The sequence below is a fragment of the Phyllostomus discolor genome, chromosome 14 (genome assembly GCF_004126475.2).
Source record: "Phyllostomus discolor isolate MPI-MPIP mPhyDis1 chromosome 14, mPhyDis1.pri.v3, whole genome shotgun sequence".
Lineage (NCBI taxonomy): Eukaryota > Metazoa > Chordata > Mammalia > Chiroptera > Phyllostomidae > Phyllostomus > Phyllostomus discolor.
In genome coordinates, this window is record NC_040916.2 from 2,296,078 (window position 1) to 2,313,404 (window position 17,327).

At 37.7% G+C, this 17,327-nt stretch overlaps 1 protein-coding gene across 1 annotated transcript in view; it reads right to left on the reverse strand.

The window, feature by feature from the left end:
* Positions 1 to 17,327, reverse strand: part of COPA (COPI coat complex subunit alpha) — a 69,344-nt gene that overhangs the window by 47,131 nt on the left and 4,886 nt on the right. Inside the window, exons 4-8 of the mRNA XM_028530587.2 lie at positions 14,643 to 14,723; positions 14,230 to 14,306; positions 13,416 to 13,525; positions 7,920 to 8,029; positions 6,263 to 6,362 (exon numbers count right to left, since the gene is read on the reverse strand). Coding sequence (XP_028386388.1) covers positions 6,263 to 6,362; positions 7,920 to 8,029; positions 13,416 to 13,525; positions 14,230 to 14,306; positions 14,643 to 14,723 — 478 coding nt within the window. The remainder of the gene's footprint in view (positions 1 to 6,262; positions 6,363 to 7,919; positions 8,030 to 13,415; positions 13,526 to 14,229; positions 14,307 to 14,642; positions 14,724 to 17,327) is intronic.

Below are 17,327 nucleotides of genomic sequence, written 5' to 3' on the forward strand. Positions count from 1 at the left end.
CAAAAAAAAAACCTCATAAACAAAATAAGAAATGAAAGAGGAGAAGCTCCCACAGACATCATAGGTATACAAAGGATCATGTTAGAATACTAAGACTACAAGGCCTATCTAGAAAAAGTCCAGTCATTGTTAATGTAATGAGAACGGTTAGCACAACATCACTGTAACCTGGCAGCCAAGGAGAGTGGACTGGAATGCACATGCATGAACAATAACAACTTCACTGTACTAGTCAGTGGGGGTGGTAGATGCCATTGAGTGAGCATGTGTACTGTGTTGTCACTGCATTTAAAATGACTGAGTACAGCAACAAGTCTGCATCAAATTTTGCTTTAAGCCTGAACATTCCTCCATGGAAACTATTTGGATTTAGTAGGCTGCAACTATGAACAACTGGCGATTGGCAGCCTCATCATGACAATGTACATGCCCATGCATCACATCTGATGCAGAGATTTTTTGTGAAACATAAAATCACGCAGGTGACTCAGCCCCACTACAGCCCAGATTTGGTACCCTTTAGTTTCCCAAAACTAAAATCACCTTTGAAGGGGAAGAGATTTCAGACTGTCAGTAAGATTCAGGAAAATATGACAAGGCAGCTGATGGCCACTGGGAGAACTGTGTGAAGTCCCAAGGTGCCTACTTTGAAGTGAACTGAGGTGTCATTGACCTATGCACAATTTTTCTTGCATCTTCTTCAATACATGTCTCTATTTTTCATATTACATGTCTGGATACTTTCTGGACAGACCCTGTATATAAATTCAATAACCTAGAAGAAAGAGGTAAGTTCGTAGAACAATATAACCTTCTTAGACTGAATCATGAAGAACTGGAAAATCTAAAATAGATCAATCAATAGTGATGAGGTTGAAACAACTATCAAAATCCTCCCACAAAATAAAAGTCCAGGATCAGATGGCTTCGCCAGTGAATTCTAGCAAACACTAAAAAAAAACTTTGATACCTGTCTTTCTCAAACTCTTCCAAAAAACTAAAGAAGAGGCAATACTTCCTAAAACATTTTATGAGGCCAACATAACCATGATATCAAAACCTGGCGGACTTCCGGCAAGATGGAGGCATAGGTGGACGCACTGTGCCTCCTCGCACAACCAAGATTAGAACAACAAAGATTTACAGACAGAATATCACTCAGAACTGACAGAGGATTTGTCTGAATGGAAGTCAGACAGCCAAGAAGCTGAAGTGGACCCGTACATCCAAACTGGTAGGAGACGACGAGCCGGGCGGTCATGGGGCTGGCGCGGGTCGGCGGTGCACAGAGGTCAGGGAAAATTTGGCGCAAAATCGGCGCGACAGCCATCCGGGGCGTAAGAACGGTGATCCCTGAGTATGCAAGCTACAACTGGCGGACCCAGTGGGGCAGCGATTGTGGACCAGGGCAGAGCTCGCAGCCCGGGAGCCCAGAGAAGGGTCTGAGCCCAGGAGAACAGAACTACCACCATTATTCCCCCCCCCCACCCACTCCTGCCCCCGCCCCCACATATAATGTCACAATCTAGAGACCAGAGTGCCCAGCCCCGGTGAACACCTAAGGCTCCGCCCCCTACCATAACAAGAGCGACCAGACCAGAAAAAAAAAAAGGAGGAGACACAGGGAAGGATATAAGACATGTTTCCAACAGAACAGATCAGTCCCCCAGGACTCATCCTTTTGAGTGACCAAGAAATAGCCAATCTATCAGATGCACAGTTCAAAACACTGGTGATCAGAAAGCTCACAGAACTGATTGGTTTTGGGCACAATTTAGATGAAAGGATGCAGGTTACCATAAAAGAGATGCAGGACGATACACGGAGGAGAGCCAATAGTGAAAGGAAGGAATCTGAGTCTCAAAACAATACAGTGGACCAGAAGGAAGATAGAATCAACCAAGCAGGAAAGCATGATGAAATAAGAATTCAAAAAATCGAGGAAAAGCTTAAGAGCATCCAGGACACCTTTAAACGTTCCAACATCCGAATTATAGGGGTACCAGAATGGGAAGGAGAAAAGCAACAGATTGAGCACATATTTGAACAAATAATAAAGGAGAACTTCCCCAATCTGGCAAAAAGAACAGTCTTCCAAGAAATCCAAGATGCTCAGAGAGCCCCAAAGAGGTTGGACCCAAGAAGAAACACACCAAGGCACAACATAATTACATTAGCCAAGGTAAAAACAAAGGAGAGAATCCTAGAAGCAGCAAGAGATAAGGGGACAGTAACCTACAAAGGAGTTCCCATCAGACTGTCAGCTGATTTCTCAAAAGAGACCTTACAGGCAAGAAGGAGCTGGAAAGAAGTATTCCAAGTCATGAAAGGCAAGGACCTACATCCCAGATTGCTCTATCCAGCAAAGCTCTCATTTAGAATGGAAGGGAAGATAAAGTGCTTTTCAGATAAGGTCAAGTTAAAGGAGTTCATCATCACCAAGCCCTTATCTTATGAAATGCTAAAGGGACTTATCTAAGAAAGGAAGATTAAAAACAAAAAACATGTATAGTAAAAGGACAGCAAACTCACAATTAACAACCACACCTAAAGCAAAACCAAAAGAAACTAAGTAAACAATCAGAACAGGAACAGAACCACAGAAATGGAGGGCACATGGAGAGCTAGCAGTAGGGGGTTGGGAGGAGGAGAGAGGGGGAAAAGGTATAGAGAATAAGTAGCATAGAATGTAGGTTGAAAATAGATAGGGGGAGGGCAAGAATAGTACGGGAAATATAGAAGCTAAAGAACTCATAAGTATGACACATGGGCATGAACTAAAGGGGGGGAATGTGGGTAGGAGAGGGGGTACAGGGTAGAGGGGAGAGAAGGTGGGAAATGGGACAACTGTAATAGCACAATCAATAAAATACATTAAAAAAAAACCTGGCAATAACACAAAAAAGAAAACTACAGATCACTATCTCTGATATATGCAGATACAAAAATCCTAAACAAAATACTAGCAAATTGCCCTGGTTAGTGTGGCTCAGTGGATTGAGTGCCAGCCTGTGAACTTAAAGGTCACTGGTTCAATTCCCAATCACAGAACATGCCTGGGCTGCAGACCAGTTCCCCAGTTGGGGGCATGTGTGAGGCAACCCACTGATGTATCTCTGGCACATTGATGTTTCTCTCCCTCTCTTTCTCCCTCCCTCCTTCCCTTCCCCTCTCTCTAAAAATAAATAAATAAATAAAATTTTAAAAAATACTAGCAAATTGAATACAACAACATATCAAAAAATAGCCCTGACTGGTGTGGCTTAGTGGATTGAGCACTGGCCTGCAAACATAAAGATCGCCAGTTCAATTCCTGGTCAGGGCACATGCCTGGGTTGCTGGCCAGGTCCCCAGCTGGAGGTTTGGGAGTACAACAGACCAATGATTCTTTCCCTTTCTTAGTCTCTCCCTTTCTCTCTCTAAAAATAATTTAAATCTTTTTAAAATACATCAAAAAACAATACATCACAATCAAACGGTATTCATTCCAGGGGCACAAGGATGATTCAACATATGCAAATCAATCAATGTAATATAGCACATTAATAAAATAAAGGATAGAAATGTGATTTTATCAAGATGCAGAAAAAGCATTTGATATATACATTTATGATTAAAATACTCAATAAAATGGGCCCTGGCTGGTGTAGCTCAGTGGATTGAGTGCGGGCTTCAAACCAAAGGCTCGCTGGTTTGATTCCCAGTCAGGGCACATGCCTGGGTTGCAAGATCCCTAGTGGGGGCCACGTGAGAGGCAACCACACACTGATGTTTCTCTCCCTCTTTCTCCCTCCCATCCCTTCTGTCTAAAAATAAACAAATAAAATCTTTAAAAAATACTCAATAAAATGGGTACAGAAGGAAAATACCTCAACATAACAGAGGCTATATATGACAAACTCTCAGCTAATATACTTAATGGTGAAAAACTGAAAGCTTTTCCTCCAGAATCAGGAACAAGATAAGGATGTCCAATCTGCTACTCTCACTCAACATAGTTCTGTTAAGTCCTAGCCAGAACAACTGGACAAGAGAAATAAAAGGCATCTAAACTGGGAAGAAAGAAGTAAAAGTGTCACTTTTTGCAGATAACATAATTCTATATATAGAAAACCCTAAAGACCTCACCAAAAACTATTAGGAACAATAAACAAATACAGTAAATTTGCAGGATACAAAATCAATGTGCAAAAATCCACCACATTCCTATGTAATAACAATGACATCTCAGAAAAAGAAATGAAAACAACAACAATAACTATTCCTTTGGAATTGCAACAAAAGAATAAATACCTAGGAATAAATTTAACTGAGGATGTGAAGTACCTTTGTACTGAAAACTACAAACAATTATTAAGAGAGATCGAAAAAGACAAAATGAAATGGAAAGATGTTCTGTGGTCATGGATTGGAAGAATCAACATAGTTAAAATGTCCATATTATCCAAAGCAATTCACAGATTTAATGCAATCCCCACCAAAATCCCAATGTCATTTTTTAAAGAAATAGAACAAAAAAATAATCAGATCTGCATGGAACCACAAAATACCCCAAATAGCCAAAGCAATCCTGAGAAAAAAGAATGAAGCTGGAGGTATCATACCACCTAGCTTCAAATTATACTACAGAGCAACAATAATCAAAACAGCATGGTACTGTCAGAAAAACAGAAACACACAGACCAATGGGACAGAACTGAGAGCCCAGAAATAAACACCCATGTATATGAGCAAATAATTTTTGACAAACGAGCCAAAAACACATAATGAGAAAAAGAACAGCTTTCAATAAATGGTTCTGGAAAAACTAGAAAGCTGCATGGTATGAAATTAGACTACAGTTTGTTTCCATGTACAAAAATTAATTCCAAATGCATCTAAGACTTAACGGTAAGAACTGAAACAATAAATTACATAAGAGAAGACACAGATACTGAACTTATGGACCTTGGTCTTACAGAAGATTTTATTAATTTGACCCCAAAGGCAAGGGAAGTAAAGTCAAAAATAAATGAATGGGACTATATCAAACTAACAAGCTTCTGCACAGAAAAGAAAAAAGCCAACAAAACAAAAAGGCAACCAACCAAATATGAGATGATATTTGTACACAACAGCTCTGACATAGTTAACATTCAAAATATATTAAGAACTAATAGAACTCAACGCCAAACAAACAGTCCAGTTAAAAAAATGGGCAGAGGACCTGAACAGACATTTCTCCCAATAAGCCATATAAATGGCCAAGAATATATGAAAAAACGCTCAACTTCACTAGCTATTAGGAAAACGCAAATCAAAACTACAATAAAATACCACCTCACACCTGTTAGAATGGCCATTATCAACAAGACAAGTAATACTAAGTGCTGAAGAGGTTGTGGAGGAAAAGAAACTCCTATTTACTGCAAGTGGAGATATAAACTGGTACAGCCACTATGGAAAACAGTATGGCTGTTCCTCAAAAAATTAAGAATACAGTTACCACATGACCCAGCAACCTCTCTTCTGGGTATCTACCTGAAAAACTTGAAAATATTTATTCACAAAGATATCTACACCCCAATATTCAATGCAGCACTATTCACAATGGCCAAGACATGGAAATAAATAAAGTGTCCTTCAATAGATGACTGAATAGAGAAGATATGTATATACTATGGAATACTACTCAGCCACAAGAAAAGATGAAATATTGCTATTTGCAACAACAACAGACAGATCTTGAGAATATTATGCTAAATGAAGTAAGTCAGTCAGAAAAAGCTAAGAAGCATATGATTTCATTCATATGTGGGATATAAAATTGAAACTCAAACAGACAAGTGTATGGGGGCTACTAGAAGGAAGAGGGGTTGGGGAATAGTAAAGGATTAGGAAGCCAAATATATGGTGATAGAAGGTGATTTGACTTTGGGTGGTAGGCACACAATGCAATATACAGATCATGCATCACAGATTCTACACTTGAAGCCTATATAATCCTATTAATCAATGTCACCCCAATAAATTTAATAAAAATAAATAAAAATAAACATTTGTTGAAATGAATAAATTCTTACTCTTCACTGTGTTCATACTCCTCAAAATCAGGATGCCATTGTGAGAAAACAGGGAATGAGGGAATTTTTATGCCCCTGGGGGTTAGCATAAACACCTAAGGTAAGAAATTGGGTCACTAAATCCAGAAAACCTGGCTACATCACCTTGCTGGCCAGCAGTCAATTTTTTAATCATGGTGATACCATCACTGTTCACTTACCATTCATGCGCCAGATCTTCACTTGACGGTCATCTGCCCCAGATACAATAAGGGGCATAGTGGGATGGAAGGCAGCCCAGTTTACTCCACGATCATGACCCTGCATAAAAAAAGAAGCGGTTCTTCTAAAATGTCTTTATGTCCATTACTCAAAGAAAGCCGATGAACCATGCTGGCAGTTAAAGTGTCTCTGATTTGTACCTTCATATAGTAAGACGATGCTGCTATGAGATTTGAAATAGAGTTACTATGTCAATCTATCCAATATTATCCCCAAATTCAGCTTCATTTGCATTTGTGATATACTGCCTGGTTTTGTTACTTGTCCATTTATAAATTTCTCCAACTAACTATAACATCTCAAGAATAACAACCAGCCCGACCAATATGGCTCCATTGGTTGGGTGTTGTCCCACAGACTAAAGTGTCACTGGTTCAATTCCAGTCAGGCGTATGTCTGGGTTGTGGGCCAGGTCCCCATTTGGATCATGTGCAAGAGGTGGCCAATCAATGTTTCTTTCCCTTTCTCCCTCCTTTCCTCTATCCCTAAAAATGAGTAAATAAAATCTTAAAAAGAAAAAAAAAAAGGCCAATTTTATAACTTAATGAAGAAGTGCTCAAAGTGTAGTTAGAATATACTTGACTGATCATCGAGATTCTCTTAGGAAATCAAGGTCAAAACTATTTTCATAATAACTCTAAGACATTATTTGCTTCTTCATTTTACTTTCTCATAAGTATACAGTTTCCTACAGGTTACATGACATATGATGTCATTGCTTTGATGGCTAATGGAATGTGTACTTATATATTTTATATTTTAAAAGTTATTAGCTTTAAAACATTTCAAATATGGTAAAAACTGACAGCCATAACTCACATTAACAAAAACCCTTTGAGGACAATAAGTTTTAAGAATATAAAGAGGTTCAGACCACAAAGTTTAAGTACTGATAATTTTTTAAGATATATTGTACCCTATTTATATAGTTGTATTCTGTATTGTGACATAATCATAGATAAGGCAGTTTCAAATTAGCATTATTTCTGAGAGATATGTGGTGAAAAGCACATGGGTTTTGGAGTAATCCAAGTTGAAATCTATTTACTAGATACATGTGGACTTTGGTAAACTGCTTAATTTTTCTAAATCTCAATTTTTTAATCTCATTTCAGCAAAATGAGGCTAACAATGTCTCTTTCAATGGATAACTATGAAGATCAAATTAGATATTTTTTAAAAATCTATTTTCTATTAAGATTGAAATGCTTTTGTACTTTTCTACTGTGCTTGCAAATTACTTATTTATGGTTGGTTCCCAATAACTTTGATTAAATCCCCCTTCTCCCCCTCAATCCCATTCTCCCTTACAATAGGCTTGAGAATGGGCTCTGCTTTGGGATGGTGATGGAGCTTATGACAGCTTACTCCTTCTCTTCTCACTATTTCTGTAAGATACCATGATTCTCCCTTAGGTAGCATGTAAGTTTCATTTCAGGGGGCTCACCCACAATTCTATTTCCAGTGCCTCAAAACAGTGCCTAGCACTTAATTAAGAACTGCATAAATAATTATTGAAAGAATAAACACTTCAATGACATACTGTCACTGTTTTCCTGGAGCTCATAATCAGCTGATGGCTCTAAAGACAAGTACCTCTAGTACATGCTTCACCACTGCATCCGTAGTTCCAAACAGATCAACCCCAGTTATTCCTCTCACATCCGACTCCACTGCACCAGGGGACAAGTTTTTTTTCCTTAGACCTTTGAGGGGGTAAGGAGTGGGATGAAAGATATAAACATGTTACCAAAAAGAGCACCATAACAGAAGCACAGAAAGGTACAGTGATAGACTAATGTTAAAGAAAAGGGTGAAAGAAATTTAGAGACTCCTATCTATTTCTTTCTAGAAATGTTCAAAATATTGAAGAATGGGTCCATTCACTACATTTTCTTCTACTCCCTTAACACTTACCAGGCCCACTACTGAGATTTCTCCTTGGGAGACAAGGGCCGAGCTTCTAACACAACTAACTTCTTCAACAAATCTCACCTCAAGAGGTAAATATTCAACTTCTACTTTACAACTTTCAACTTCATGAAATCTATAGCAAATTTTGTTTCATCATCTCAAAGAATTTTCAAAGAAAAGGTATTCAAGGAGACCACAGCTCAGTGTTTCTCAAACTGGGAGCTTTTAGGCAACTCATAAGGAAGTTCCAAAAGAGTTAAGGAAACTAGGCCTATTAAATATAAAAGAGCTATATGGAGAAAGATACTATAAACTATAAACTATGCAAAAAGTGTACTGTCTTCTACTTGACTCTTGGGCAGGGGACAAAATAATTCAATCTGTCATGTCCCATTAAGCTCTTGCTTAAAAGACTGGTAATAGATTTGAATACATGTACGTTGTCATTAAAACTTCTGGAGGCTAGTTTCATTGGGAGGAATTAGCCCATAATTTGAAAACAATGGAAAAAAGACACCATGGTAAGAACAGTCTTATTTGCAGCAATAAAAAAGAATGAAATCATGCCATCTTCAACAACATGGATGGACCTAGAGGGTATTGTACTGATTGAAATAACTCAGACAGAAAAAGGCAAGGCAAATGCTGTGTGATTTCACTTAAATGTGAAATCTGAGAAACAAAATAAATGAACGCATAACAGAAACAGACTCACAGGACATTTTGATGGTTGCCAAAATGGGAGGGGGTTTAAGAGAGTGGATGGAAAAGGTGAAAGGAGTTAGAGGTACAAATTTGTAGCTACAAAATGGTTATAGGGCCCTGGCTGGTGTGGCTCAGGGGACTGCATGCCAGCCTGCAACCAAAGGGTCATGGTTTCAATTCCCAGTCAGGGCACATGCCTAAGTTGTGGGCAAGGTCCCCAAGGGGCAGTAGTCAAGAGGCAACCACACATTGATGTTTCTCTCCCTCTCTTTCTCCCTCCCTTCCCTCTCCCCCAAAATAAACAAATAAATAAACATTTTTAAAACAAAAAGTTTATGAAAAAATGGTCATGAGGATGCAAAGCACAGCACAGAAAATACAGTTAATAACATTGTAGTAACTATGTATGGCCTCAGATAGGTACTAGATTTACTGGGATGATCACTTAGTAAGTTATGTGTCTTAATGACTGGGTTGTACACCTGAAACTGTAATTGAAAAGTGGAAAACATTATTAAAAAGAAAAAGGTTATTTGTATAGGACCCAAATTTATGGCAAAAATTACACTTACCTTAAAAGCTTGCTATTTGTGCTCTATATTCAGAACTAAAATAACATTACTACCTTACATTTGAAAAAAATTTTGTGGTTTTCAAAGCAGTCTAACATATGTTCTGTGATTTGATCCTGATAATAACCTTTTGAGACAGGCAAGCAAGCATAATTATACCAGTTTATGAATATGGTAATAGAATGGGACTCAATTCCCATCTTTTGATGTAATTTGGGGGGTGGGACGAAGAGAAAAATGAACTATCTGGTATTTGTTAAATAAAAATCAAGTATCTATAATGAGGGAAAAATATAAGCTATCATTGGAAATATAACTTAAATAGTTTTAAGCCTAAATTTTAGCTTCTGTAGGAAATACTAACATTTGAGTTTAAAAATAACATTTATTTTCATTGCATTAGAATCATAATCTCTCTTCTATTATAGTGGCACGTAAATATCAGCATTAGAGAAGTAAATGCTTAAAAGGACACAACAGTTTTAATTATCTTGATTTAGCTAATAGAGAGAAATAAAGCCAACACTTTAAAAAACAAAACAAAACACTTGCTGAAAACTTCATAAATACATTATCACAGGGGTGCCTCCTCCCACTTATTTCAATGTCCCTTTAATTGGATCTGTCAACATTTTCTGAATCTGGGGTATGAGGCAGATCCAAAGAAAAATACAGCTGTGAAGAACTACACCTCCAATAAGCTTCAAACAAACACATTAAAAGGGAAAGCTGTAGGACAGAATGGAAGCCTTTGTTGCACTTGCTCATAATGATCCAGAAAAGAGAAAGGGCAAATACAAACAGATGAAGTGGCAGGCAGTGAAAAGATACTCAGAGAAGAAATAATTGAGCCTTCAATAAGTCACTCACTAGGACTGAATGACAGATGGAAAATTTCTATAGCAGCTACTCAAATCCACATGGAGAAGAAGATACTCTCAGAATGGACCTATTTGATGCATACCTCTAAGTAGGGACCAGGTGAACTAGTAAGAAGAGAGGGATGAGAACAGAAGCTGGCAGCAAATTAATACTTTTTTAGTAGTCATTGCAAAGATTAAACCTGAATTGCATGGGTTTGACATGCAAAGGTGTCAGCATATTAAGTTCAGTTTACTTAGAAGATAAAAAAAAAAAACCTATCTTCTATATATCTATGTCTAGATTGTAAATATTTTTTTGCCAGGCTAACAAAAAAGATTCAGGTTAAGCTAAGCCCCATGGGGTTCAATTCTCATGGGAGAGGTATCAACAAGACAGGGTTCCCTTTAAAGATCTGTTTTGTTTTGTTTTGTTCTAATCTTTAGAGGGCAAGAGAAGGAGGGAGGGAGCGAAATATCAATGTATGGTTGCCTCTTGTACATCCCCCACTGGGAACTGGCCCACAACCCAGGCATGTGCCCTGACTGGGCATGTGCCCTTTGGTTCACAGTCCTGTGCTCAATCCACTGAGCTACACAAGTCAGGGCTAAAGATCTGTTTTCTTATTGCTTATCTGGTTCAGAGTGTTCCCTCTCAGACACTCAAAAAAATCAGAATTTTGAACAATTCTCTAAAAGTGAAGGTATTCATTTTCTGACTCAGAACCAATGTTTCCTCTCCTGGAAATATTAGCTCTGGTGCCTCATAGACCTGAAAGCTAATTCCTCTTCCTGTGGTCAGACTTACTGGAACTCAGGCAAAAATAACTGCTAAAAAAAGTATTTTATTTCTAGAAAAGGAAAGGAAAATATAAAAGTCTAACCCAAAAGCTCCTTCCATCTGGTTAATACCAAAGCATCTCCTTCTACTCTGGGTCAGGGATTTTGGAAATCAGGACAGTTTTGAGTACAGAAAAACACTTAGAAATGGTAAAGAGAGCATTAATATCAGTACAGCAGTTAGCACAAATTTTTCAATATCAGACTACTATGTTATTACATAGTAATCCATGCACTTCACACCTTCAAGAGCAAATATAAACCCCAACTGAGGTCACACACTTTCTTCTCTTCTCTAATAAGGACCTTAATACTGATGCAAAAATGTTCTCCTGCCTACAAAAGAGAAAAGAATTTCTTGCCTTGAGCATTTCCCGATCACTAATGAGAATCCATCTACCTAGCTGCCCCAGTGCATTAGTTAAGCCACAGGGAAACTGCTGTGCTAGTAAGAGGGAGCATAAACTCTTGAGAGTTAGAGCACTGTAAGGCCCTTCTCAACCCAGTGCACTAGCAAAGAATTAAGCCCTGATGGCCAAAACATCAATTTATGCACATAACAAATTAACTTCTTTATGATCTAGAATGACATTAGTTGAACATTGTTCTTAGAAGAACTAAGAAAATAGTCACTCAAAGCATTTCTGTAACTTTAATTCTCTCACAGAACCCCAGATGGGAAAGGCTATTTTAAATATTGTAACTACCCCTGACCAGATGGAACAGCATATGCCAGGATCTATGCCCTGAGACAGAGAGGGTGTTTTGAATGTGCACGTAGTGAAAATCCATGAAAAGCCACAGCTAGGTCCTGGGAGAGTGAAAAATAAGCTCCCTAGTACTAGCAGTAAAGAAAGGGCACAGGCTTGCAGTGCCTGTGCCTAACTCCTCCTGCTGGCATGGCCGGTCAACATCTGAGTGTACTGCAAAACACCTACCAGCCTGATGAAAAAGTGCAATGGCAAATGTCCTAGCTGAAGAGGGTCCAGCTATCTCCAGTACAATCTTGTTTATACCACTCCCTTCTAATTTGGAACCCATGATCTAGAGGTCTACTCTCCAACTGTCCTTATCTTCCCTTGGGCTTTCTGTGCTACATGAATCTTAAAAAATACCTATCACAACATTCCAAATGCTGCACTCAGGAATTCAAATTTTCAACTTGCTGTTTAAATTGGCTTGTTGGAACAGCAACTGCCATATTGTCCAACCCACCAAGCCACAAAATAGTTGAGAAAAGTTAACACCTCGGCTATACAATATAGAAGGGTGACTCCTTTGTTACCAAAAAAGAACCAAGTAAGACCTATGAGGGGGCCTTCCTTTTACAGAATGAAAACACTGTTTTGTAGTCTAACTGTGGACCTTTCAGAGAACCTGATTTCCAAGAATTTCTAAGGCAACAAACAAATAGAGATAATACAGAAAACGATAAGTAAATTGAACTGGGCAGAGAACCACAGCATTTAGAGTTTCATTTCCGTATACTGACTTCCAGCAAAGCACTTCCATTTCTCCATGATATGGATCTCATAGCTACAGTCCTTTCTCTGAATTTAAATTTTCTAGTTAGCAACTTGTCATGTCTTCTCCATACAGCACTAAACATTTAAATACTGTCACAAAATCAAGATACACAAACTATGAAAGGAGGGATTATCCCAACTATCCAAAATCTATACGTTATTTTAACTTCTGGTCCTAGAAGCCTGTTCTAATATTAAAAGGCATTCTGGACATAGCACCCCCTATTCCACCTTCCCACACTCCTTACACTAGAAGAAATACAAAAGACTTTCCTTATTTCTGAATAAAGTCACAGGATCCAAGAGTTCTGCTTCCCTGTAGTAATTTATTCCCCAAATTTGATTCTGTCATAGATTTTTAAAAAAATTTTAGTGTAAAGCTTGATTCTTAATCAGATTCTGCCAATGGTATATAGATTTTAACTAAAACTGATCTAACTAAAAAGTTCAACTTTCTCCAAATTAATTTCCTAGAGCAACCACTTTTCTTAGGAAATACCTCTAACATGAAGAACCATCAAAGGAGATTTAATATCCTCAGAAAAAAAGATGCTACTATATGAGAGGAGAATATTCTAAATTTTCCTGTTTCAAGCTAACTACCTTCACTATTTTAAGCAATTGCAGTTTTGTGCCATACATAACTAGGTTTTCCCCTGAACTTGGGCAGCTCACCAGAAATGTCCCAAACTCGCACAGTCTGGTCCAGGCTGGCTGATACAACCAGGTCTTCGGAGGGGTGGAACTGAGCACACATTACATAATGGTTGTGCCCTGTTAAAACACTGCAGAAGAAAAAAAAAAAGACAATGCCAAATTAGAGGCAGGAATCACCAGACTACTACACACTAAACACCTCTCCATAGTCAACAGATGGAAATCCAATCATCCTTTTTTTGAGATAAAGACAAGTCATCCTAACAATTTGAAACTAATAATAAACAAGGTCATCTGTTTTAACAACAGCTCTCCTTACCTCTAATGCTCTAGTACTTAATATTATTGATTTCAGGAGAACTGAGATGGCACAGCTCTCTTCTTAAAAGACACCTTAAACTATCAAAATAAATGGAATCTTAGTAATTCTTACTGAAAACTCTCTTTTAAATTTTAATGGAATATCCCTCTTAAGGGGCATCATTTTAAACAGTCCTTACATCTTCATGGAAAGCTCAAGGCCAAAAACAAAGCAAGACAAAGGTCTAGACCCTGACTCAGGTTTCACAGAACCAAAAACTAGCTAAAAGTTTTGTTCTAAAAGCCTAACTATATGACCTCCCTTCTCTGATAAATCAGAAAATCCAGATTCATATGTTACTTATAAGATTACTTCTATATTATCATTTTGTATGTAAAATCATCTTACAAATACAATCAATAATTAATCATCAGACACTGTCCATTAAGGGAGAGAGATGATTATTCTGAAGAGAAGTTGATTATAAGGAAGAATGAAGACACTTTTTGAGCCCTCAGTTTCTTGTTTTACCAGACACAGGTTCTAGACTGCCAGTTCCACACTCGGATGGTCTGATCATCTGAGGCACTCAGAATCCAAGGATATTCCTGAAAAATATTCCAAATAAAGGGTTTGAACACTAAACAAATGTGTTCTTTCAGGCTCCTGTAACCACTTCTCTCTTTGGAGGGAAAATTCCATTGTCTAACATCTCAGCTATATTAACAAATGGAATGCTTCTTCTGATTTAATTCAATATAACTCTCAGTGCTTTCTTTTATACAATGAAACAAAACAGGAAGGTTAACACCACAGGGATCCTAGAAAAGTCACTCCAATAACATAATTCTGTAATCAATGTATGGTTTCTTGAGGAACAAGAAGATGATTCCTACAGGGAAACTGAAGAATGCTCTATAATCAGAGACACTGTGACTACTCACATGATGAAAAAATGTGGTACGTATGTAGTCTAAGTGCCCTAGTAATGTGAAGAGACAGCGCCGAAGCTTGTAATTCCAAACCTGCAAAGAGAGAAATACAGCTAAGGAATAGGACCTGAGAGTTTTGAGCCTCTAAGTTTGGATTTATATTTGAGCATTTCTAAGTAGGTGGTAACACTGACAGGGAGTCTTGTTTAAAGTTGGAGGGGAAAAGACCAAATAACCTGTGGGGAAGAAAAAAAGGCAGGGCTAGGGAAAATGGAAAGCTAAAACTATGGAAAGGTTTTTCCTTTCTTTGGGGAGAAACCATCTCTAATAACTTGAGACAAGATGCTTATTGAAGCTTAACTTGAAGCTCTGCTTTCTACTGTATAATTGTTCTCAGCTTTAATACAGATCCCTTAAGTGCTTTACTAATCATTTTAGCTCAGGGTAAAAAGAAAAGTAGGACAAACACTATAACTCCAAAGGAAACAATAATGTAACATATGGCATCATCTTCTCTTAGACTCTTAACTTGGTGGCAAATGATACCAAAACATTCATGATCTATATTCATCTACCATGCAAACAGACTAACTTATTCCTTCAGAAAATAGCACATTGCTCAGTTAGGCTAAGCAAAGCAGAGAAACATCATATTCAGATATAAAGTTGACTTTACTACCAAAGTACCAAGCATCAATGGGCACAAGGGAAGAAGATACTAAAATCAGGACAATAGCTGTAAAATAGCTCATGCTGCCCACATAGAAGCCCCCCAAAAAGTACAAAAATGAGAGGTCAGATGCTTTTTCTTTTTTAACATTTAATACTTATTTATAATCTCTTCTTGGCCAGCTTGTGACTATTCTTTCTTAAAAAAAAATGGTTTTTATTACAAAATTCAAACAACCCAAAAGTAAGATTGTGCTAACAAGAATATACAGTCCCTAAAGGCAGGGTCCTTGTCCATCATGCTCAACACTATACTTCAAGCACATAAAACAATAGCTAATACTTACTAGGTGCTCAATGTGTAGAACTGAGAAAAGATAAGTAACATGAAAAGTGAAAGTATCCCAAGACCTTCACCTTCATCTATGTATATATACAGCAGAGTTGGAGTTTCACACAAATATTTAGGTCATACCTAAATATTGTCATACCACAAATACTATTCTGTAACTAGACTTTTTTCCATTACAGAGTTCAGTGTTTTAAACTTTCATATTTTTAGCTTCAAACTGCCTTAGTTCCTTTATAGCTCTTTATCAAACTCCAGAACTCTGAATCCTTAAAGACCTATAGGGTATGTAGGCTCTGACCATTTGCTGGGCTTCTATCTTACTCTTTGTAAATCTGGACACAGCAAACAATATAGTGATCCAAAAACATGACTTTTTTAGATAATCCCCCTTTTATCAGAGAAATATAAATTAAAGCTACAGTATGATAGCACTATATACCTACTAGCTAGGCTAAGATAAATTCATTTCATAACAGTTTTGAGACATAATTCCAATCCCATATGATCCATCCATTTAAAGTACAGAATTAAACAGTTTTTACTACATTCATAATTATGCACCATCACCACAATCAATGTTAAGAACAGTCTAGCCCCGCCTCCACCAAAAAACACTATACTCATTAGCAGTCACTCCCCATTTTTTCCCTAACCAATACCCCCACTAACCATAGACAACCACTAATCTACTTTCTGTTTTATAAGTTTGCCTATTTTGGACATATCACATAAGTGGAAGATAACTCCTTTTAAAAAAATATTGTTTTGGAAAAACTTTTTGTGGAAGTAACCAGAGCAAATTTTGCTTAAAAAAAAAAAAAAAAGGTTCAAAGTCTCTGGCTCCAGCTCATGCCTTTTTATCAGCCAACCTTCTTCAAAGAATTGCCTGTATTCTTCTCTGCTTAGAAGCAGAAAAGACTTAGAAGAAGACTTAGAAGACTTAGAAGAATACTGCTTCTAAGTGCTACTAAGATCACGTATGTGCCCTGCTAAATAAGCAATCCAAAGGTTACTTGGTCTTTACCTTATTCTGACCACTTTCTCCTTCAAAAAAATTCTGCCCTTCCTTGGTATCCAAGAGTGCTCTGCTTCTCCCTCTTAAATCATCTCCAACCTCTCAAATCATTCTATACTAACTTTACTTCCTCTATCTTTTAAATGTGTTTGTTTTCTCATTCAATATAATCCCTGAGTGGTGCGTTCTAACTATTTCTGTTTTGGTTCCCTCTTTCATGATGACAACTCCCCAAAACATCTCCAGTGCAGACATATCTCCACTACACTGTCCTTTAGGTACCTCAAACACATCAGAGCCAAGATAGTATTTATTACACATCTGTGTCCTCTTCTTCCACCATGGGAGTACACGATGAGAAGTTAGCCATCTGCTACCCAGATGAGGACCTTTCAGACCCCAACCATGCTGACATCCTGATCTTAAACCTCCAGCATCCAGAACTTTGAGAAATGAATTTCTGCTGTTTATAAGCTACCCAGTGTGTGGTACTTTGTGATAGTGGCTCAAACAGACTGAGATACCATCCTCTTCCACTTCAGAAAAGTGTCCTTTCTCTTATTTTTCCTTTTCTAGTTAATGGTACCCTTTTTACCCAATGACCCAAACAGAAGCCTGAGATAAATAGAGTAATCTCATTTAGTTTCCCTTACATCCCTCC